This window comes from Camellia sinensis, chromosome 2 (assembly GCF_055761805.1).
Source record: "Camellia sinensis isolate YWXY chromosome 2, ASM5576180v1, whole genome shotgun sequence".
NCBI lineage: Eukaryota > Viridiplantae > Streptophyta > Magnoliopsida > Ericales > Theaceae > Camellia > Camellia sinensis.
This window is the reverse complement of record NC_138962.1, coordinates 64,324,255-64,348,172: the sequence shown is the minus strand read 5'-3', so window position 1 is coordinate 64,348,172 and position 23,918 is coordinate 64,324,255. Positions and strand designations below refer to the sequence as shown.

Here is a 23,918-nt window from a genome sequence, read left to right as displayed (position 1 = left end):
TGTTACACAATAGAAAAAACCAAAATACAATTACAAGAAATATGAAAGCATGCAAGTATTTTTTTAGGATGGCAACAGTTAGGCACGGAAAGGAAAACAGTTTTAAGTCCTAAATATAAATTTTCCAAAGTCAAGGAAGATTTCCAGAGGCCATTTGGGAAGTTAGGTAGTGTTAGGTAGAGTTTTAGAATTATGATTTGAGAATAGAGTTGTATTTTGAGTTTGTGAATTTTAGAATTATGATTTGAAAAGAGAAAATTTGTTTGGTTATGAGTTTTGAATAGAATTTTGAATTGAGTTTTGAATCTTTGATGTGACACACTACAACAAAAACATACTTTAGTGGCATTCCACTAGTGGCATATGTTTAGAAAATGCCACAAAAATAATATTTGGTGGCACGTTTTTGAAAAATGCCACTAAACGACAAACATAAAAGGCTCTAGTGACACTTCAATAAACAAGTGTCACAAAACTACAACAAAAAACACACTTTAGTGACACTATATTAGTGGCATGCTTTTAGAGTTTTCAAAACTTATAACAAGTGGCTCTAGTGAAAAGAGTTTTCAAAACTTAATTAAAAAACTTATAACTCATAACCAAACACACAATTCAAAACTCTATTGAAAATTTGATTCAAAAGCTCATAACCAAACTCTTTTTAAAATTCAATTCAAAAAAATAATTTGTCATTTTGGTCTAAAAAAGTAATTTCTATATGTTTCGGTCAATCAGCCGGACAATCGGGTAGACCAAAAATTCAAAAATTGTCTGCTTTACCAAACATGTTTTCAAACTGTATTTTGAAATTGGTTTGGAATCATGATTGGAAAACTCTAACCAAACATAGTATTAGAATGTAAGGTTAGAATTAATTTTCGAAAACTTCACCAAACACATTAATGGCTTCCAAATGGTATTTTTCCTGCTCTTAAAGAATAAAATTTTACTCTGGCTGCATAGGTGAATAGTTGGAAATTTTAAAGAACTTTTAAAGTTTATGGTGTCATAAGCATAAATGGAGAAGGTAAATATATGGCGAAATTAGAAAGCTCTTCTCATTAAATCACATATTCAAATGGATATAGTTTAACCCAGTAGTGTTTTCAATTCTATATTCATCCGTTATATGAACAATAAACTGTCACTTGTTATTAATTTGCAAAACGCCTGTTTAAGTAACTTCTAGTCATGACATGCTTATTGTGATCTATTTACCATTTTCATTGCTATTTTTAGGCACGAGTCAAAGTTTATCTAGAAAATTGTTAAAGTGATTGAAGATAAGCTAAACCGCAAGATCTTGAGTGATGCACCTTTCCTGATTGGAATGGATTCTTGAGTCACGAGCATTAACTTGTGGTTACAAGATGAGTCAACAGATGTTGGTGTACTTGTAATTTGTGGGATGGGGGGGAATAGGGAAGACAACCATTGCCAAATTTGTGTACAATTTAAACTACAGAAGATTTGAAAGTAGCAGCTTTCTTGCAAATATCAGAGAAGTTTCAAAACAACCCAATGGATTAGTTCGTTTACAAAGGCAACTTCTTTCAGACATTTTAAAGAGGAAAAAAGAGAAGATACATAGTGTTGATGAAGGAATTATTAAGATCAAGGACACCCTGGGTTCTAAAAGACTTCTTATTGTTCTTGATGATGTAGATCATGCTGACCAATTAGATGCAACAATTGGAATTCGTGATTGCTTTCATCGTGGAAGTAAAATCATCATAACGACTAGACATGAGGGGCTGTTACAGGCTTACAAGCTGATGAGTTGCAAAAGGTTGAAAAATTGGATGAATCTGAATCATTTGAGCTCTTCAGTTGGCATGGCTTTAGACAAAACCATCCCATTGAAGGTTTCATGGAGCACTCAAAAAGGGTAGTGCAATATTGTGGAGGACTTCCACTAGCTCTTCAAGTTCTGGGTTCATCACTTTTTGGGAGAAGTATAGATGTATGGGAAAGTACATTACAAAAGTTGGAATTGATCCCCAAAAGTCAAATTGTGAAAAAAAAATTAAAATAAGCTATGACTCGTTACAAGATGATCATGATAAAAATTTATGAAAAATGCTTGGGAGCACTAATTAGTGCTCCCACTAATTAGGTGGCAGTGGGTCCTGCCATTAATGATGTGATGTTTTGGTCATGGAGTTGTATTTTTTTTTTTTTGAATGCATTAGTGTTATTAGTGGTGGTGTTTTTAGTGGGATGAATCATTGTTGAAAATTTATTCTTGCATATTGCTTGCTTCTTTGTCAAAAAGGACAAAGATTTCTCAGTTAGAATACTAGATGAATGTGATTTCTACACAACAGTTGGGATTCAAAATCTCATTGATAAATGTCTCATTACAATTGATAAAAATAACAAGATGATGATGCATCAATTGCTTCAAGACATGGGCAGAGAAATTATTTGCTAGGAATCACCTAAAGAGCCTGAGAAACGTAGCAGATTATGGCATCATAACGATTCATTCAATGTATTTAGAGAAAAAACCGTAAGTAACATTCTACTTATGTATGTATGTGCTTGCTACTTATCTTTGGTATAATATTATTTCTATAGTGATCCTAGTTTTTCCTCCATTATTCATTGTATTCCGGACTCGGTTCCGTGGGCGGTTGTTGTTGTCTATATCTCTTTTTCGTCCTTTAATTCTTTGTATTTGAGTTGTGGGATGTGTTGGGTAAGCTTGGAACAGGTTGGTTGGGTGTTGGAATAAATGGTTGTTGTCCAGAATTTGGCATCTTCACTCGAGCGTGGCTTTTTGTGCTCGAGCGAGCCTTGGGTTTTTGCTTCTTTGTCCGAGTGAAGGTTCTTGCGCTCGAGCGAGCTTTTTGTGATGTGTCTCTTCGTTCGAGCGAACACTCTTGCGCTCGAGCATGCGTCTGCGTCTGCGTCTAGATTAGACCAGAAGGCTGGTATTCTTCGCTTGAGTGAGCTTTCTTTCACTCGAGCGAGCGAGCCCTATGTTTTGAGTTTCTTCGCTCGAGCGAGAACTTTTTCGCTCAAGCGTGCTTCTGTGTTGCAGACCTGAAGCTTTGTATTGTTCGCTCGAACGACGCTTCCTGCGCTCGAGCGAGGTTTTTTGTGTCTGGTCGCTCGAGCGACCACTCATTCGCTTGAGCGAGCCTCGTATATATCAAATCGCAGCAGCGTGATTTTAATCACTTTTTCACTCCAAACCCTAGATCTGACTCTCTCTCTCTAAACACCCCTTCTCTCTACAAATACTCTTGATCTAGGTTCTTCTACCATACTTCATTTGTAAAAAGGGTGGAGTATCACGTGGGCTACATTTTGATCCGAAAAAACTTGAGTTTGAAGCATCTTGGGTTTTTCTCTTCTTCTCCTTTGAGTCTCTCCATTTGAGGTAGGGATAATCTATTCCTTCTTATGAGTTTTGACATAAACTTTGGTTATTTTGTATAGATGGTGGTGTTTGGGAGTTATGGGCATGGTTAGGGTTTGATTTGAAAATTATGAAAGAGGGGTTTCCTTATCTGGGCTTCACAAGTGTCTTTGAGACCTTGATAATGGGTTAATAGTATATTATGGGTGAAATTTGGCCTTGAGTGCAATATTTGAGGAAATGGAAAGATTTTCCCTAATTGGAATTAAATAAATTATTTGGTATAAATATGAAATTGAGTTGAGAATTATGAAATTGGAGGAAATTGTGATTAAATGGTATAGTTGGATTGATAAATCACTCACCTATGGAAGAGATGATAAATTATCTGTTTGATAAATTTATTTATCCGTTTAGAAATAACTGTTTTGGGCTATCGGTGGAGGATAGTCATGATTGTTGTAGAATTGCATGATGATTAGGTAAATTGAAACTAATCAATTGGAATATGACGGTTGGATTAACACATTGAATATGTGCTTTCATTGATCATTGTATATGATAAACTGTTTAAATACATTATTTGGGAGGAGAAAGAGGATGTACTCCATTGTTTGGGAGGAGATAGGGGATGGACTCAATTGATAACTAAGTTGGCCGGAGTGTCCAGGGTAAAAGTCCCGAAACCTTATATACATCTAAATGATGTAGATGCTTGAAGTGTTGAGAATATGAGTTGTATAGCGATCCCGGTTTTCCTTCCATTGGTTATTGTATTCCAGACTCGGTTCCGTGGATGTCTATTGTTGTATATATTGCATTTTTGTCCTTTAATTCTTTGTATTTGAGTTTTAGGATGTGTTGGGCAGGTTTGTAACAGGTTGGGTGTATTTTGAAGCAAGTGGTTGCTGCCCAGTTTTTGGTGTCTTCGCTTAGCTTTGCGTTTTAGTTCCTTCGCTAGAGCCAGGGTTCCTTCGCTCGAGCGAGCTTTAAGTGGTGTGTCTGTTGGCTCGAGCGAGCATTCTTGCGCTCGAGCTTGCGTCTGCGTCTAAGTCTGGACCTGAAGGTTGTGTTTCATGGCTCGAGCGAGCTTTCCTTCGCTCGAGCGAGCGAGCGAGCTATATGTTTTGGGTTTCTTCGCTCGAGCGAGATTTTCTTTGCTCGAGCGTGCTTCTGGGCTACAGACCTGAAGCTTCGTGTTGTTGGCTCGAGCGAGGCTTTCTGCGCTCGAGTGAGGTTTCTTTGTGTCTGGTCGCTCGAGCGACCACTCCTTCGCTCGAGCAAGGGTCGATTATATCAGTTTGCAACAGCGGGTTTTGACTCACTTTTTCATTATCTTCTTTATTCAAACCCAAGCCCCGGCTGCCTCTCTCTTTAAACCACCACTTCTCTCTACAAGAACTCTTGATATAGGGTTCTCCTACACTATTTCCTTTGTATAAAAGCTAGAGCTTGGTGTGGGCTTCGTTTTGATCCAAAAATCTTTGGATTTGGAGCATCTTGAGTTTTCTTCATCTTCTCCATTGGGTCTCTTCATTTGAGGTAGGGATAACCTACTCCTCTCTGTGGGTTTTGACATAAATGTTGGGTATTTTGGATAGATGGTGTTGTTTGGAAATTTTGGGAAAGTTAGGGTTTGTTTTAAAGTTATAAAAAGGAGGTTTTCAATTGTTAAACTCCATGTGTATGTGAGACCTTGGAATATGGAATTATTGTTGTTAAATTGATGAAATTGAGCCTTAGGGTTGATATTTGAAAAAGGGAAAAAATGCCCTAATTATACTTGAATAATTAATTTGAATAATTAATTTGGGAAAATATGAAATTAAGTTGAAAATCATGAAATTGGGAAATTATGGGATTGAATGGTGTAGCTGGATTGATTAATCACTCACTGTAACAAGCCCGCGGAGGGAGGGGACCTCGCTACAGTTCGGACTCTCGATTTTTGTGTCGCGGTTCTAAATCTGAACCAAAGAGTCCAAATCTGGCAAATCGTTTTGAGAAACAGATTTTTGAAAAAGTAGTGCCAAACATGGACTGCTTTGCCAGATACAGAGTCGCCACCTAAATATTTTTTATGGGAGAATTTAGGAAACCCTGACTCGGTGCCGAAGGCCACATGTCCGTCATCACCGGAGTTGTCTCGGCTCGGGAGCTTGGGTACGATCGGGGAAGGTCAGCTATGAGCACCCCCTTTCGCCCGGTCCGAAGACCGGCCTCTACTAACCGTGATATCCATATTTGAAAACTTTATGTGTTCTTATTCCAATTATTAGCCTAGAATTACTATGTTATGCGCGCAGCAAACAAGTATAGACTAGATTGCCTAATTTGGAAAGAAACATTGCATATCCGTTTGTTTTGAAAATGCTTTGGAATTTGCTACTTGCAAGTAGGCTAAAACACAGATTTCAATGAGTTTTTCCAACTCAAACATTCCAACCTTCACCCACAGGCATTCAAGACAGTTATAACACATAAGCATCTAGCCACATGTTAAGCATGCTGTCATGGTAACATTCACACTCATGTGATATGCTAAAGCGGAAATACTTACATAGTACTCCGTGCCAAAACAAAGAACTTGTTAGCAAACATGCATGATCCAAGTCCATGTGAAGTGCCTAATGCATCGCATACAAAATGTTGCTAGAATAGGCTCGGCTATCCTAAACATGTCATGTGAAAATGCACAATTATCACGTATTCAGTTTGGGAATTGAAGTATTGATGCAGTTAGCGTGATGTACCCAGCCTAACGCATGCAATACAAATGCATGGATGCTAACATGCATAGCATAAGGTATGCTAAATTAAACGTGCCCTAATCTACCATCATAAGCAGGTAAATAAAAGGGAAGAAAGACGTGAGGTTGGAAGACATACACACACTCACGCACACTTATTACAGATTTGCCCTCGCTCGGAGGGACCGAATAAATATTACAAATTAATTAACTACGCAAGCTAATTAATATTACAAATTAACTAATTTAATTAACAAATTGAATAAATTAATTAAAGCAGGAAAACGCCTCGGGAAGCGCGCCACCATGCGCAAGCTGCCTCTGTTTTCCTTCCTTTCCTCCTCTGGAGGCTGTCAAAACCTCAGGACTGCATCCTTGGACAGAGGGGATCACCACCGGCTGAATGAAACTTCCACCGGCAGTGTAGTATGGCCATCGGCACAAAATAAGGTCTGTCGGCAGAGAAAATGGTGCCGGTCGGCACATTACACTGCCGGTCGGCAGAGTATTCTTGCAGAACCTGCAACTCATAGCAACAGAGGGCAAAACAAGGCATGGCAGCATATTTCAAGGCATGTATGCACTAACCATGTCTCTTATCATTGTGATGACTCAAAGGGACATGTGCCTCGGTTCTCGGACCACCAATCACGCATTTCCATGCATGATGGCCCAAAGGACCAAGTATGCAACTTTGATTTAAAATGCATGCAAACCAATCAAACAAATTAGGCCCAATTCCTATCACCAATTCAAGGAACGAGGCATGCATGCAAGATGCAATGCAACCTAGGCATACAAGCTAAGGATGCAACATGGCATGGCAAAACACTTATGCAATCATGCAAGCATACATATGGCAATGCAAATGGATGGCAAGATGGACTTATACATGAATTAGGCAGCTCTAATAAGGCCTAAAACAGTGGCCATAATGACCAAAACAAGAAGCCAAAACACATGCACACATACACATGATGGAAGGCCTACACTTGGGCACAAATCAAGCAACATTCAAGCACACTTGAAAGGGATAAACAAGAGCAATTAGCATGCATTATAAGCTCTAAAATCATGCTAATACATGGTGCCAAACCAAGCAACAAATCAAGCCAAGCATGCACCAAATGGCCTAAGTGTTCAAAGCAAATCAATGAGGCATTGAACTACACTTAACAAGACCAAACAAGGCATGCAAAGAGGGACCAAAATCAGAGGTTTAGCATGTTAAAACAAAAGCTAAAGGACTACTTAGATGGCATCTAAATGGCCCAAATACAAAAGGCATACACCATGGCCAAAACATGGAGCATTGCAACACATGCTTTCAAAGCATTAAAGAGACATGCAAGGCAATCAAACAAGCATGGAAATGGGACTGAAATGGCATGTAGGATGATTCCAAATCATCAAAACAATGCAAAGATGGTATGCTACACATGCACATACTCAAGGCCAACAAGCCCAAATACAAAGGAGCTATATAATGCATGCAAAGGTCAACCCAAACGATTATGGACAGAGCTAAAACATGGCAAAATAAGCACATAATCTTCACAAATACAAGCCTAAAACATGCTCCAACAAAGGCTAACAACCTAGAACATGTTAAGGCACAAATAAGGCATTACATGGCAACTATGCTAAACATGCATGGAGTTCCAAAACCAACTTGAAATCATGTTATATTATGGATATATAAGCATGAAAAACAAACCAAACATGCTCAACACACACTCCAGCATAGGCTTCCTTAAGAGGCCAAAACATGCCCTTTTCAAGGACAACAAGGAGAGGGGGTGGCCCTCTCCTTCTTGGGACTTCAAAGCATCATCTTCACCACTGAAATCCCTCAAGATTTCAGTGGTGAAGAGATCTCAACACCAAAATCCCGGAGCTAACACAAAATGGTCCAAAAAGAGGCCTTTCAAGGCCTAAGGGTGGTCAACAACCCTCAAACAACAAAACACTCTTAATAGAAAATAAAGAGGGCCTAAAAATAGAACTTTTTTATGTTATACAATAAGCACAAAAACAGCTCTAAGATAGGTATAAAATTGATGCAAGAATGGGGAAAAAAAGGACTAGAATCTCACCCTTGAAGACCCCTTTACAAATGGTGCTCCAATGGCCTCCTTGAGCTTGAATCCAACACCAAAATCTCAAGACACACTCTTTAGAACCTCAGCTCCAAGAGGAAGGTGAAACACTAGGTGTTTGTGTGCAATAGTGAGACACAAAACACCTAGTGTACAAAATGGGAGGAAAAGAGAGGTAGGTGAGTGTATCTAACCCTAACCCTAGAAAAACCAGAGCTCTCCTCTGTCTTCTCTCCCCAAAAATGTCTAAAGCCTCTCTCCTTTTGCCTTAGAGAGAGCTCCTCTCTATATGCCTCTTGTAAAGCTTACAAGACAAGCTTTGCAAGAGGGAGATCCCTCCACGTGTATGGAGGGGAGCAAAAGCAATACAGCTGTCTAAAAATATTTGCAAAAGCAGATGAACAGCAATCGGCCGGCCAAAAATGCCATCTTGGCCTAAAAGAGTGCCGACCGGCAAACTATATTGCCGGTGGCAGCAAAAACCAGCCGGTGGCATCTAGCCACTGCCGGTGATGGGTGGGGGTGGTCAACAAGCCCCACCCTGCCTCTCAAAGGCAAGATGCAAGTGTTTGGTGCAAAACCAGACACTAAACGGTCGAGTTCGGAGATCCTGAGGCAAGGCGCGTAGTCGAGGCCTCCGGGAACTCCAAACGAACACAAACATGGATAATCACCGAGTGTTCAAATGGTGACGTCCAAGTCTTGAGGACGGTCAAAAATGGGGTGTCTACACTCACCCATGAAAATGTGGATAATTTATCTGTTTGATGAATTTATTATCTGTTTAGAGATAACTGTTTTAGGCTATCAATGGAGGACAGTCTTGATTGTTGTAGACACTGTATGTTGATTAGGGAAAACTGAAACTAATCAAATGGTTAAGTCATTGAATATGACGATTGAATTAACACATTGAATATGTGCTTGGATTGATCATTGTATATGATAAACTGTTTAAATACATTGCATATGTATCTTGTTTGGGAGGAGATAGGGGATGTACTCCATGCTTTGGGAGGAGATAGGGGATGCACTCTCAAACCTGTTTGGGAGAAGATAGGGGATGGACTCCATTGATAACTAAGTTGGTCGGAGTGTCCAGGGTAAAAGTCCTGAAATCTTAATCACGTTTGCATAACGTAGATAATTGAAATATTGAAATGTTTTAATATGAGTTTTAGTCTCATTTGAATTGTGGATAATGGAAGTGCTTTAACATGAGTTGTAGTCTCATTTAATTGTTGGCTAGATAATGAGCCATGTTTATGAATTTGAATTGGATAAGTAAAGGAAAGTGGAATGAAACACGGATGTATTTGTCATAGTACTGGGAAGTGTTGTAAATTGGTTTACAAGTGTTAACCATTTATTGAATGCTAATGTTTTAGTTATTGCTCATATTTGGTTTCGCGTATCTCTACTGGGCTTTGGCTCACCCTATATGGGACATCATTTTCAGGTACAAGTGATATGCCACCTCCAAGGACGCAGCTTGGGAGGCTTAGAGGCAGAAAGATCCTTTGTTATTATCTTTTTGTATTACATGTAAATCAAGCCAAGGGCTTATTTTGTATAAAGAGTTAGAACTCTTCTTTTGTTGTAACCAAGTGTTGACTTGGAAAGTTGTGAGCCTATAGGGCATTTACTTTTGTTGTCAACATGTAATATCTCTTGTAAGAATACTCTGACGTATGGAATATGATATCTCTTTCTTGTATCATGAATGTATGATTTATGGGTTTATTTATGAGGACATTACAAGTTGTAGTCTCATTTTTGAATTGTTTGGATAAATAATGAATCATGTTTATGAATCGATTTGGATAAATAAATGGTATTGGATTGAAATACGATTGTAAATGTTGATTAATTTTGAAAAGGAGATATGTTAGTTTACAAGTGTTGACCATTTATCGAATTCTAATGTTTTAGTTATTTTTCATATTTTGTTTAGCATATATCTACTGGGCTTTGGCTCACCCAATTTGGGGTACCATTTTTAAGTACAGGTGACATGCCGCCTCCAAGGTGTTAGCTTGGGAGGTTTAGGAGTTGAAGACTCTGTTTGTTATTTGTTTTGTTGATTACATGTGAATTCAAGCCAAGGGCTTTATTTGTAAAAGAGTTAGAACTTTTCTTTTGTTGTAACCAAGTAGCAACTTGGGAAGATGTAAGCCCGTAGGGCATTCTGTTATGTTGTAAACATTTGAAACTTATATGAAATATCCCTTTGTAATATTAACCCTGATGTATGTATGGAAATGTGATTTATCTATCATGTATATAGAACTGTTAGAGGATGGGATTATGTATTATTTTGAGGGCATTACAACTTGGTATCAAAGTGTACCGGGTTTAAATACTTTGGGTACGTGGGAAAAGGTTAGTACAATAATGGGTTTGTCTCGCTTGTTAGAGACTTATGTATGATGTTATGTGTTTATATGATAACATGCTTACGTGACTATGTGGGTATGGGATTTAATTTCTAGGATGTTGAACGGGTCTATGGGTTTCTAGGAGTCCTGTTGGAAAGGCACTTGATCATAGCCATTTCTAACTAGAACTCTAGTAACGCCACGTGACGGTCATTATTTGGAAATGAAATTCGTAAGTGCTTATGTGATTAGGTGCTTATGTGGAGTGAATTACAGTTGTCCATTGTATTAGGACGTGAATGAAATAGCTTCGACACATTTGTGAATGTGCTAATCCTTTTGTTACCTTTATTAAGATGTCAAGACGAGGACGTGGTGGTAGGCGTGGTAGGCCTAGGAGGCAGGAGATGCCTATACCAGATGAAATTCTGGCGTCGGAAGAGGGAATTGGTCAGGCCAACGTGGCCAAGCCAGTAGGTCAGCAGGCCATGCGCACCTTAGTTCGCAAGATGGCAGGAGCACTGAGGGAATCCATGGACATTCTCAAGGCTGAGAATCAAGTCCAAACCCATGTAGCTGAGGCAGGGCCGTCCTTTTTAAAGAGGGAGTTCTTTCGGTCGAATCCGGACGAGTTTTTGGGTGACCCTAAAGAGCCACTGAAGGCTGATGAGTGGTTAGAACAAATGACGAAGACATTTGAGATGCTTGGCATTGAAGATGAGGTTTGAAGGTGACCTTGGCGTCCTTCCAGTTGAAGGGAGATGCGGGTCGGTGGTGGAAGTTTATTCAAGGGCGTATTGGAGGGACTTGGGAGGCTTTTGTTGATGCCTTCTAGGAGATGTTTTTGCTTTCCACTGTTAGGGAGAAGTTGAGGGATCAATTCTGTTAGCTCAAGCAGCTAGATACACCTATGGCAGAGTTTGAAACCACTTGTACTAGCTTATCGAGATTTGCTCCAGAGTTATGGCGACCGAGAAGCGTAGATGTTTGGAGTTCGAGGAGAAATTGAGGACCAGACTCATGTTTCGAGTGGCCGGGTCCATGATTAGGGAGTATGGGTGCCTTGTGGAGGCTGCAACCCATCTTGAGACTATCATGCATGCTGAGGAGGAGAGGATGAGGGGCCCCAGGAAGAGTCAGGATGGTTAGGAGGATGGTAAGAGGCAGAGGGGTTCTAACCCTCAGCATTCCTAGGGAGCGCATTCTAGATCTACCTTTCCAGTACCGAGTTCAGGTTCTAGGAGAGGCGGTTAGAGAGACTTCACCTGTTACAAATATGGCCAGCTGGGCCACAAGTCTCCATCTTGCCCGTAGAGGGGAGGAGGGCAGCGAGCAGCTTCATCTTCGGCTCGTTCTTAAGGCTAGAGTCAAGGTAGAGGCTAACCACTCACTTGTTATCAGTGTGGGCAGGTGGGGCACCTGAAGAGGTTTTGCCCATAGTTAAGTGGCACATCTAGTGCGTCTGGTTCGAGACAGACACAGAGTCACCAGTCAATTTAGTCAGTACAGGCCTCGAGGGCCAATCAGGAAGCCTCTTCGACTTAGTCCGTGCAGTAGTCTTGTGCTCCGAGAGGTGAGTAGGTAGATTAGAGACCTATAGGGCGCGTGTATGCTATTACAACGCCAGATCTTGTACCGGCTCCATCAGTATTGAGAGGTACCTTTTTGTTTTGCAACTCGGTTGTTAATATGTTAATTGATACGGGTGCATCCCATTCTTTTATATCTTCTGCATTTGCATCTGTTTTGGGGTTGGAGTTGGCATAGTTAGCGTCTCCTATTTGTGTTGTATCACCCATTGGAGGTGAGGTAGTTCTGAAGCAGGGGTGTCGGGGCTGTGATATAGAGGTCACCGACCGTCGACTTCCCATTTCTTTTGTATTGATGGACATGTCTGGGTTTGATGTGATTTTGGGTATGGACTGGTTATCGTCATACCGGGCTGTCATAGATTGCTACCGTCAGAGGGTTACTGTATGTACCTTGAGCAGTGACTGTTTTCATTTCTTGGGGGATGGGGTTGGTAGAGTCTTACCACCGGTGTATGATCCGCGAGGGCAGAGTGAGCTTAGTTGTCTTCTTGCTAGCTTTATGAGTAGTGAGTGTGACGAGACTGGAACTGAGTTGCCAAGAGTGGTTTGTGAGTACTCGGACATTTTTCCCAAGAATCTCGTTAGTTTACCACCCCATCGAGAGATCGAGTTCTCTATTGACTTAGTGCCTGGCACGACATCGATTTCTATGGCACCGTATCATTTTTCCCCAGCCGAGTTGAGTGAGTTGAAGATTCAACTCTAGGAGTTATTAGATAAGGGTTTTATTCACCCTAGTACTTCGCCTTAGGGAGCACTGGCTCTCTTTGCTAAGAAGAAACATGGGGCTTTGGGACTTTGTATCAATTACCGAAAATTGAACCTGGCTACGGTTAAGAACAAGTACCCTATGCCTCGTATAGATGATTAGTTTGATCAGTTGAAAGGATCCCGCTGTTTCTCTAAGATAGACTTGATATCAGGTTACCATCAATTGAGGGTCAGGGAGGAGGATATCCTGAAGACAACATTCTGTACGCGGTATGGCCATTATGAGTTTCTGGTGATGCCTTTTGGGCTTACCAATGCACCGGCTATATTCATGGACTTTATGAACCGGATCTTTTGAGAGTTCTTAGACCGCTTCGTAGTCGTCTTTGTGGACGATATTTTGATTTATTCACATTCTGAGGAGGAGCACGAGGAACACTTGTGAGTGGTGCTTGAGTTGCTTGGAGCCCATAAGTTGTATGCTAAGTTTGGGCAGTGTGAGTTCTGGCTAAGAGAGGTCAAGTTCTTAGGCCATGTGGTATCCGAGAAAGGGGTGACTGTAGATTCATCCAAGATAGAGGCAGTGCATGATTGGGCACAACCTAAGAATGTCTTTGAGATTCGTAGTTTCTTGGGGTTGGGCGGGTATTACTGCTGATTTGTGAAGGATTTCTCCAGGCTAGCTATGCCGTTGACTAGATTGACGCGGAAATGGGTCAAATTTGTATGGTGTGAGACTTGTGAAAAGTCGTTCCAAGAACTTAAGATTAGACTTACCACTGCTCCAGTCTTGATTATTCTGGAGAGGGATTTGGGTTATGCAGTGTATTGTGATGCCTCACGAGAGGGTTTGGGTTGTGCATTAATGCAAGAAGGAAAAGTAGTAGCTTATGGCTCACGTTAGTTGAAGACACACGAGAGGAACTATCCTACTCACGACCTAGAGTTGGTAGCTGTCATATTTGCCTTGAAGATTTGGAGGCACTACCTTTATGGTGAGAGGTTCGAGGTATTCTTGGATTATAAGAGTCTGAAGTATCTATTTACACAGAAGGACTTAAATTTGAGGCAGAGACGGTGGATGGAGTTCATAGAAGATTATGACTTCGAGCTACATGATCATCTGGGGAAGGCCAATGTTGTGGCTGATGCCCTAAGTAGGAAGTCCATTGGCGATGTAGCATGTATTGCTATCCGAGAATGGGATAGGAATTTGACTTGAATCTGGGTGAGTCTGTTGAGTCTGCAGCCTTGTTTTCTGTAGTTGCACAACCTATACTTGTGAATTGAGTGTTAGAGGCACAGAAAGATGACCTTGAGGCAGAATCTCTCCGGGGGAGGATATCTAGTGGGAAGGTAGAGAAAGGTTTGACCATGTATCCTGACCTGGGTGTGAGGTACCGAGACCGTTTGTTTGTACCAGAGTCTTGCTGAGAGGAAGTACTTCGAGAGTTTCACCATTCACGCCTTGCGGTGCATCTGGGAGGCACAAAGATGTATCATGATTTGAGTTGCCAGTTCTGGTGGAGAGGTATGAAGAAAGATGTGGCGGTGTTTGTGTCAAAGTGCCTTACTTGTCAGCAAGTGAAGGATGAGCATCAGAGGCCAGCGGGTTTGTTGCAACCCTTGCTTATTGCTGAGTGGAAATGGGAGCATGTCACGATAGAATTCGTTGTAGGTCTTCCGAGGACTTAACGGGGTAGTGATGCCATTTGGGTGGTAGTGGACCGGTTGACTAAGTTAGCACACTTTATTCCTATGTGCGTGAGAGATTCGGTAGATCACCTTGCTGACTTGTATATTCGAGTTATAGTGAGGTTGCACGGGGTCCCAGTGTCGATTGTTTCAGATAGAGACCCACGTTTTACTACAAGGTTGTGGCAGAGTTTGCAGAGTGCCTTGGGCACTAGATTGACCTTTAGCACAGCTTACCATCCTCAAACTGACGGGCAGTTTGAGTGCACCATTCAGATACTTGAGGATATGTTTCGAGGCTGTGTCCTTGACTTTAAAGGGTCGTGGGAGAGACACTTACCCTTAGTGGAGTTTGCCTACAATAATAGTTTCCAATCGAGTATTGGTATGGCACCGTTTGAGGCCTTGTATGGCCGACCGTGTAGATCCCCAATGTGTTGGGCCGAGGTGGGTGATGCACCTCTGTTGGGTCCAGAGTTGGTTCGGGAAACGATGGAGAAAGTGGCACTTACCCGTAGGAGACTTGTTACAGCCTAGAGTCGCCAAAAGAGTTATGCCGACCGTAGGAGGAGGCCTTTGTCATTTGAGGTGGGTGATCATGTCTTTCTGAAAATATCACCTAGGCGGGGTTTGATGAGGTTCGGGAAGAGTGGGAAGTTGTCCCCTCAGTTCATTGGCCCTTTTGAGATCCTTGAGCAGATTAGGGAGGTTGCATACCATCTAGCTTTACCGCCGCAGTTGTCCGGAGTGCATGACGTGTTTTCATGTTAGTATGCTTCGGAAATATGAGCCGGATCCATCACATGTGTTGGATTAGACCGACTTAGAGGTAGATGAGGATGCTTCGTATAAGGAGAGACCGGTGAGGGTCTTGGATAGACAGGACCAAGTTTTACGAGGGAAGACGATTCCCTTGGTCAAAGTACTGTGGAAACATCACGGGGTTGAGGAAGCAACTTGAGAATGTGAATTGGAGGTCCAAGAGAAATATCCAGACTTGTTTGTTAATGCTTGACTATGTGTTGAGAATATTGTTTCGGATTATGGAAGTATTGAAATTGTTAAATATATTTCAGAAATGTGAGTTCAATTTAACATTGTATATGTTGAATGCGTTGTAGAAATGCAAATATGTTAAGGAATTATGGAATATATGTATTGAAATTTGTTGAATTTCAAAAGGATGGATATTGATAATGTATATTAAGCTATATATTGGTAAGTTGTTCTCTTGAGAAGAGATGGAATGATCAGTAGTGGATCATGTTGATAAGAGTTGTATTATAATCATGTTGAGTATTGAAAGATCACAATTTTGAAACTTATATATCTAATTTCGGGGACGAAATTCTTTCAGGGGGGCAAGTTATAGCGATCCCGGTTTTTCCTCCATTATTCATTGTATTCCAGACTCGGTTCCGTAGGCGGTTGTTGTTGTCTATATCTCTTTTCCGCCCTTTAATTCTTTGTATTTGAGTTGTGGGATGTGTTGGGTAAGTTTGGAACAGGTTGGTTGGGTGTTGGAACAAATGGTTACTATCCAGAATTTGGCATCTTCGCTCGAGCAAGGCTTTTTGCGCTCGAGCGAGCCTTGGGTTTTTGCTTCTTCGCTCGATCGAAGGTTCTTGCCCTCGAGCGAGCTTTTTGTGATGTGTCTCTTCGCTCGAGCGAGCACTCTTGTGCTCAAGCGCGCGTTTGCCTCTAGATTGAACCTGAAGGTTGGTATTCTTCGCTCGAGCGAGCTTTTTGTGATGTGTCTCTTCGCTCGAGCGAGCACTCTTGTGCTCAAGCGCGCGTTTGCCTCTAGATTGAACCTGAAGGTTGGTATTCTTCGCTCGAGCGAGCTTTCTTTCGCTCGAGTGAGTGAGCCCTATGTTTTGAGTTTCTTTCGCTCGAGTGAGTGAGCCCTATGTTTTGAGTTTCTTCACTCAAGCGAGAACGCTTGCGCTCGAGTGTGCCTCTGCGTTGCATACCTGAAGCTTTGTATTGTTCGCTCGAGCGATGCTTCCTGTGCTCGAGTGAGATTTTTTTATGTTTGGTCGCTCGAGCGACCACTCCTTCGCTCGAGCGAGCCTCGAATATATCAGATCGCAGTAACGTGATTTTAATCACTTTTTCATTCCTTTTTTCACTCCAAACCCTAGATCCGACTCTCTCTCTCTCTCTCTCTCTCTCTCTATACACCCCTTCTCTCTACAAATACTCTTGATCTAGAGTTCTTCTACCCTACTTCCTTTGTAAAAAGGGTAGAGTATCATGTGGGCTACATTTGGATCCGAAAAAGCTTGAGTTTGGAGCATCTTGGGTTTTTCTCTTCTTCTCCTTTGAGTCTCTCCATTTGAGGTAGGGATAATCTACTCCTTCTTATGAGTTTTGACGTAAACATTTGTTATTTTGTATAGATGGTGGTGTTTGGGAGTTTTGGGCATGGTTAGGGTTTGATTTGAAAATTATGAAAGAGGGGTTTCCTTATCTGGGCTTCACATGTGTCTTTGAGACATTGATAATGGGTTAATAGTATATTATGGGTGAAATTTGGCCTTGAGTGCAATATTTGAGGAAAGGGGAAGATTTTCCCTAATTGGAATTAAATAAATTATTTGTTATAAATATGAAATTGAGTTGAGAATTATGAAATTGGAGGAAATTGTGATTAAATGGTGTAGTTGGATTGGTAAATCACTCACCTATGGAAGAGTTGGTAAATTATCTGTTTGATAAATTTATTTATCTGTTTAGAAATAACTGTTTTGGGCTATCAGTGGAGGATAATCATGATTATTGTAGAATTGCATGATGATTAGGTAAATTGAAACTAATCAATTGGAATATGCCATTGAATATGACAGTTGGATTAACACATTGAATATGTGCTTTAATTGATCATTGTATATGATAAACTGTTTACATACATTGCATATGTACATTGTTTGGGAAAAGATAGGGGATGGACTCCATTGATAACTAAGTTGGCTGTAGTGTCCAGGGTGAAAGTCCCGAAACCTTATATACATCTGAATGATGTAGATGATTGAAGTGTTGATAATATGAGTTGTAGTCTCATTTTGAGTTGTTGATGATTGAAGTGTTGATAACATGAGTTGTAGTCTCATTTTTGAATTGTTTGGATAAATAGTGAATCATGTTTATGAATCGATTTGGATAAATAAATGGAAGTGGATTGAAATACGATTGTAAATGTTGATTAATTATGAAAAGGAGATATGTTAGTTTACAAGTGTTAGCCATTTATCGAATGCTAATGTTTTAGTTATTTCTCATATTTGGTTTAGCATATCTCTACTGGGCTTTGACTCACCCTATTTAGGGCACCATTTTCTGGTACAGGTGACATGCCGCCTCCAAGGTCTTAGCTTGGGAGGTTTAGGAGTTGAAGACTCTGTTTGTTATTTGTTTTGTTGATTACATGTGAATTCAAGCCAAGGGCGTTATTTGTAAAAGAGTTAGAACTTTTCTTTTGTTGTAACCAAGTAGCAACTTGGGAAGATGTAAGCCCGCAGGGCATTCTGTTATGTTGTAAACATTTGGAACTTATATGAAATATCCCTTTATAATATTAACCTTGATGTATGTATGGAAATGTGATTTATCTATCATGTATATAGAACTGTTAGAGGATGGGATTATGTATTATTTTGAGGGCGTTACAGTTTCTTACCTTAACAAGGAAGGCCTTGTCCTTGACAGGCATATGTTAAGAGAACCTACGTCTTCAAAATCAGTCCTTAGTGCCAATATTTCAAATCGTCATCGCTTCAAAGAGGTTTTTTCACTGAATCAACATCGCTTCGGCTTCCTCTCCTGTCATCCAGCCGGCATTGAGCTAAAAAATGCAAATGAGGCATATTTCAAAATTGATGCACTAGCAAGAATGTGCAAATTAAGACTCCTCAATCTTAATTATGTACAACTCAGTGGAAGCTATAAGGAATTTCCTAAAGGATTAAGATGGTTGTGTTGGCAAGGATTCTGTTCAAAATTCATTCCCAAAGATTTTCCTCTAGAGAGTTTGGTTGTGGTTGACATGCATTACAGCAGCTTGGAACGAGTTTGGAAGTGAACCAAGGTATGATATTTTTCTTTCTTTATTTTATTATTTTTATTTTTCCTTTTTTTTTTAGGGTTTTCAGTGATTAAATGATTGTAACACCCTTTTGTTTCCTTTTGTAGTTTCTTGGCCAATTAAAATTCCTTAATCTTAGCCATTCCCATGGCCTTGTCAAAACTCCTGATTTCTCACAACTCCCCAATCTAGAGAGGTTAATTCTTAAAGATTGTACAAGTCTTTTTAGAATTCATGAATCCATTGGCAACCTAGAGAGCCTTGTTCTCTTGAATGTAAAAGATTGCAAAAATCTAAGGACACTTCCAAGAAACATTGCAATGCTAAAATCTCTTGAAAAGCTTATTGTTTCTGGTTGCTCAAAACTTGACACATTGCCACCGAATATGAAGGGGATGGAATCTCTGAAAGCACTTCATGTAGATGGAACTCCTTTAAATCAACTGCTCTCTACAATTGGTGAGGTCAAACCATGGCATGCACTAGTTTGGCCTTTGGTATCAAAGCCAAGAAGAACTCCAGAAATTTCAATAATAATTAAATAATAATAATATTACAATCTCAAATATTTTGGTGGTGAATCTTGAAGTGCAAATTAAATATTTGGAAGGTGTTTTAATTAATTTTAAAACCTAAAATAAATTTATGGTGAAAGTCTTTAATTTAAAGGCAAGATTTATTATTTAAAAAAAATAAAATAAAATTACGTGCCAAATTAGTAACCATATTTTGATCTAATAATATTTGTATTTTAATGGAGATAGAAATTAAAATAATATAAAGAGATAATAATTTAAAACCTTTTGTTTAGATATATAAACAGCAACCCTAGTATTCCTAGCAGCCACAGTCGCAGTAGTGAGGAGGAGGGAGAAAGAGTGGGAGAAGAGTAGTCGCAATCCAAGTCTTGGACTTAGGTTTCGTAGTAAGGAGGTAAGCTTTTGAATCCTATCTTCCTTTATTCCTCATCTTCCTTCCATTATCTTAATATATCCAGTGGGTTAATTAATTGGGTAGATGATGGATGATATATTATTATGCCTAACCAAAATTATATTGCAAGGATGATGTATACATCGGTGGAGTGTTTCATGAGAGTTCATACACCCAATATTGTAGTTTAGGAATTAACTAAAGATGATGTTGGGGGACTGATTTTTTTAGCAGGTCATGGGCCTTTGAAGAACCAATGTGGGTATGCAATAGTATTCTAGAAATTTTAATTGAATTTCATATCTGAATTTTCTCATAATTTTTGGGAGTCAAAATCCATATAAACTGATGCATTCAAATATGTCCAGAAAACTAATTTAAAACAGTAAGTTCGGAAGTATCGTTCTCTTTGGGTATAGATCCGAAAATTATCACACTAGTATCATTAGAACCGGTTACGAGTCTAGTTTCGTACATTTTTGGCTTTGTGTTGATTGCTCATGTATACTAAGAGAACCATTAATATTTTTAAAGTGCTGCAGAAAACAACCTGTTTAGATATAATTAATTGTAGATAATTATTTTGTTACGAAAATCAAGTAATACCAATTAGGTTTGAAACTTAGGATATATTAGTTGATATCTGGAGGGTTTTGGAATTTTTCAAATAACGTGGAGTGGGTTTTGTAATTTTCAAAGTTAGCGAATAGATTGGGAAAACTTGTTTAAAATTCTGTTTTATCTTAAAGTTACTTTTAATTAAGTTTCGATCTGAACCCATGTCTTGGGTAATTTTAGACCTTGAAGAACATGAGCTTAGGTAATATTTAAGGGTAATGGTGAGTTGGGTTGAGCTGTGTTAGTGCACTTTAGTACGGGGTACTTAGTTTATTATTCTCTTTAGTATTTTTAAATTAGTAGTGACGTGTAGTCTTCATACTTGGTTCAGGGCACTAGTTGGACTTTCATACTCTGTTCGAGGATTATATTATTTCGTTTTCAGGTGAGTAGTTTCATGCTACATATTTTTATAAATGTTTACCTACCCTGAACTGCTGGAAAAATTATTTGTTTTTGGTCTCATATTTATAATGGTGAACTACCATGTTTTGCAAAACTAATGTGTATTGATTATCGGGACCATTTGTTTACTTTAGTCCAAGGAAATTATTCCACTGTGTGTGGTGACTCTGGCCACTAGGGAACAAATCTGGGTTGGGCTGTGATGACTCTAATGCTCAACGATTGTGAGGAAAAGGCCTAGGTTAGGCTAGGTGACCTTCAATCGGATCGTCTTAGAGAAAAGACCCGGGTTGCCACCCTGAGGATGACTCTTAGTTCGGTATTGGATCTAACGGGGCTTATTGCCTTGAGAATTGTGTGGCATGTTACTTGTTATTCTTGGTACCCAGAAAATTATTGGTGCTCATGTTGTAATCTGTTTTAAGTGAAAAATGTCATTTATCATGTTCTTGAGAGACATGAGTATTTTAACTGTTGAACTGTGGAACCTTCTTTTTGAAATAGATTGTCTTTATCAAACTGCATGCCAATCTAGTTTCTGTGATATATATCTTATTTTGGAATTGAACCCTATTTTCAAAACTGTATTTATTATCCATGTTGCTACTCACTGAGCTATTAGTCGACTTAGTTGTTTATCATTTTCAAGTGTTAGAAGGACTTAGAGTGGACTCATGGCATAGCGGAGACTCAATTACATGGACCTCGAGGACATTCATTTAATTTGTTTTAGGTTGTTATGTTGGGTTTTGTGCTTACATTGTGGTTGGGTTTTATTTAGAATTATTTTATTTTGTGGGCAGTTTGTGTCCCATTTAGTATATATATATATATATATATATTTAGGAAGTTGGTTATGGCTTGTTTTTCACTTATGGCATGTCACTGGATTGGGTTTTGATTTATTTATTTTTGGGCTATCATTACATTTATTCTTTATGGTTTTGGGTTCATGTTTAGGCTTAGGTGTGCCTTGGGCTAAGTGCCTGTGGGCCACGGCCAGTCATGTCCAGATTTGGGGTGTGACATTTTTTTACCTAGGTTTTTAGTAAGCTTAAGTCTTGTGGATTGCAATTTATCGGATGCTGATTTTCTGAGGGATTTTAGTAACCTGCCCTTGTTGAAAAACTTGAATCTGAGCAAAAATCCAACTTCTAGTCTACCAGATTGGATCAGAGGTCTGACTAGGCTTCACACACTTCATTTAAATTCATGTACAAGGTTCTAATTTCTTCCAGGCCTACCAAGTGTGGAGTTATTGTTGGTGGGGCATTCCACATCACTGGAGAAAATAACATATCAATCAAATATGTTTAGCTCGTAATTACTCGAACATACTGAATATCGTAAGCTAGCTCAGATTCAGGGCTTATTCAAGTTGCTACCCTTAGGAATGGTTGAAGCAGAAATGATGCAAATCTTGGGTTTGATCAACTTGGAGTCCTTGGCCAACATTCAGGTCTTCTTTATGAATGGCTGTAATATAGGGAAGTGTCCCATCAAGGTGCTCTCTCTCTCTCTCTCTATGTATATTGCAATGGATTGTTAAAATTATGAGTTCCACAATGCAAGGCTTGTATGAGCTTGATTTTGTATTAAGCACATTTTTCCCAGGGAAAGAGGTTCCTTTCTGGCTTTGTTATAGAAGTACATCATCATCGATATCTTTTACTGTGCCTTCACTTGATGATCTAAGAATTTGAGGCCTAAATATTTGTTTGGTATATGAATTTTACGTTGGTCGGGATAGTTGCTCATTAAGCCATGACAAGAATCACCAGCCAATTTTATGTGTTGAAATCAGTATTGGGGACAAGGCTCTAAACTTGAACTATGGCCCAACATGTTTTGGCTTTCCTGAAGCCAACCAAGATATGATATGGTTAAGCCATTGGAGCATTGGAAATCAACTAAAAGGTGGCGATGAAGTGAATGTTTCAGTGACAGTGCGGACATTATTCAAGTTAAAAGAGAATGGAGTTTATGTTGTGTATGAGAAAGAACAGAAACAGGCTACCCAAGATAAGTTTTATCCTTCTTGTTCATAGTCGAATTATATAGTGAACACCATAATGTACAACCTCAACAATCAAGTATTCCCGAAAGATGATGCTTTAGCTTCAATATCTTGCTCGGGGTGGGAAAATTACATATGTCAAACCTTCGCAGAAACTACAGGTCTGTGTCTTGTAGATTTTGAAATCGACATTTGATAGTAAGAAGATAAAGAAAAGTAGGGAAAACAAAAAATTTCTTTCTGACCTTTAATGAATTTTGCTGATTTGTATAGTTTACAGATAAAGAGCAAAAGCATCCCAACAGTGGCATGATGGGCAGAGAAGGAGGACACAAATCAGTTCTTATTACTTCACAAATGAAGTGCAGAAGTAGTGGTCATTTTGTTGCTAGTTAGCAACGTTTTCATTCAGTGGTGAAAATGCATATCCGCTTACCAAAATAACCATCTCCTTTGCTAGTATTCATGCTGTTTATTTGTAAATAAAACTTACAGAGTTGGAAAAAATAACTTGAAAAGTGCCTAGAAAATGAAATATATGGTATAGATTCATATAGTTATAATCATAATGAATCTGGTACGCACACTTTATTTTCTGGTCACTTTTCTGATTACTTTTTCTAGCTCAATACCATTGTTGTAGTTACAGAACTCTGATTTTTGGAACAAAAATTTTAAATTGCTATGAAAGAGTGTTGTGTGTTTGAGTCATCATGCAACAACAAAATGTGTGGAAGTTGAGATTTCACATTTGATAATGAATGCAAGCATAACAGAATATAATGAATGCATGGATGTTCTGCCACAAATACAAGTGAAAGAACTTGGCCTAAGCAGCATATAAGGGAAAATTATTCAGTAGCCGCATAGCAAGTCTATATGGTGCTTAGCTTGATTGTTATTGGTTAAAATAGTAGGATTCGGTACTTTTATGTTAGTGTAAGAGAGATAACATGACATAAATGGTGTGAAGGATTACTTCAAGATCACTGAATAACTTCTCCACACTCAGAATTTAGAGATCACCTATGACTTGAGCAAACAAGAGAGGTGTTAAACCTTAGGCCTTGTGTTTGTACATTTGGTTTGATAGACCGTGTTGTGCTTGTCTAAGCTGGTCTCCCTTTAGACACATTCTTACCCAAGTTGAAGAAAGATTTATATATGCATTTTGTGCTATTTCAAAACAAAAGTACCTTTCTGGGTGACTTATAATTTTGAAAATGAAAAGAAAAAAAATTAAGTGGGCACAATTTATGCTTAGAA

At 39.3% G+C, this 23,918-nt stretch overlaps 1 protein-coding gene across 1 annotated transcript in view; it reads left to right on the top strand.

Annotated features, from left to right (window-relative positions):
• Window positions 1–23,048, top strand: part of LOC114281675 (disease resistance protein Roq1-like) — a 36,365-nt gene extending 13,317 nt beyond the window's left edge. Inside the window, exons 6-9 of the mRNA XM_082910329.1 lie at window positions 1,469–1,868; window positions 18,787–19,138; window positions 19,503–19,612; window positions 22,926–23,048. Coding sequence (XP_082766455.1) covers window positions 1,469–1,868; window positions 18,787–19,138; window positions 19,503–19,612; window positions 22,926–23,048 — 985 coding nt within the window. The remainder of the gene's footprint in view (window positions 1–1,468; window positions 1,869–18,786; window positions 19,139–19,502; window positions 19,613–22,925) is intronic.
• The last annotated feature ends 870 nt before the right edge of the window (window positions 23,049–23,918 follow it).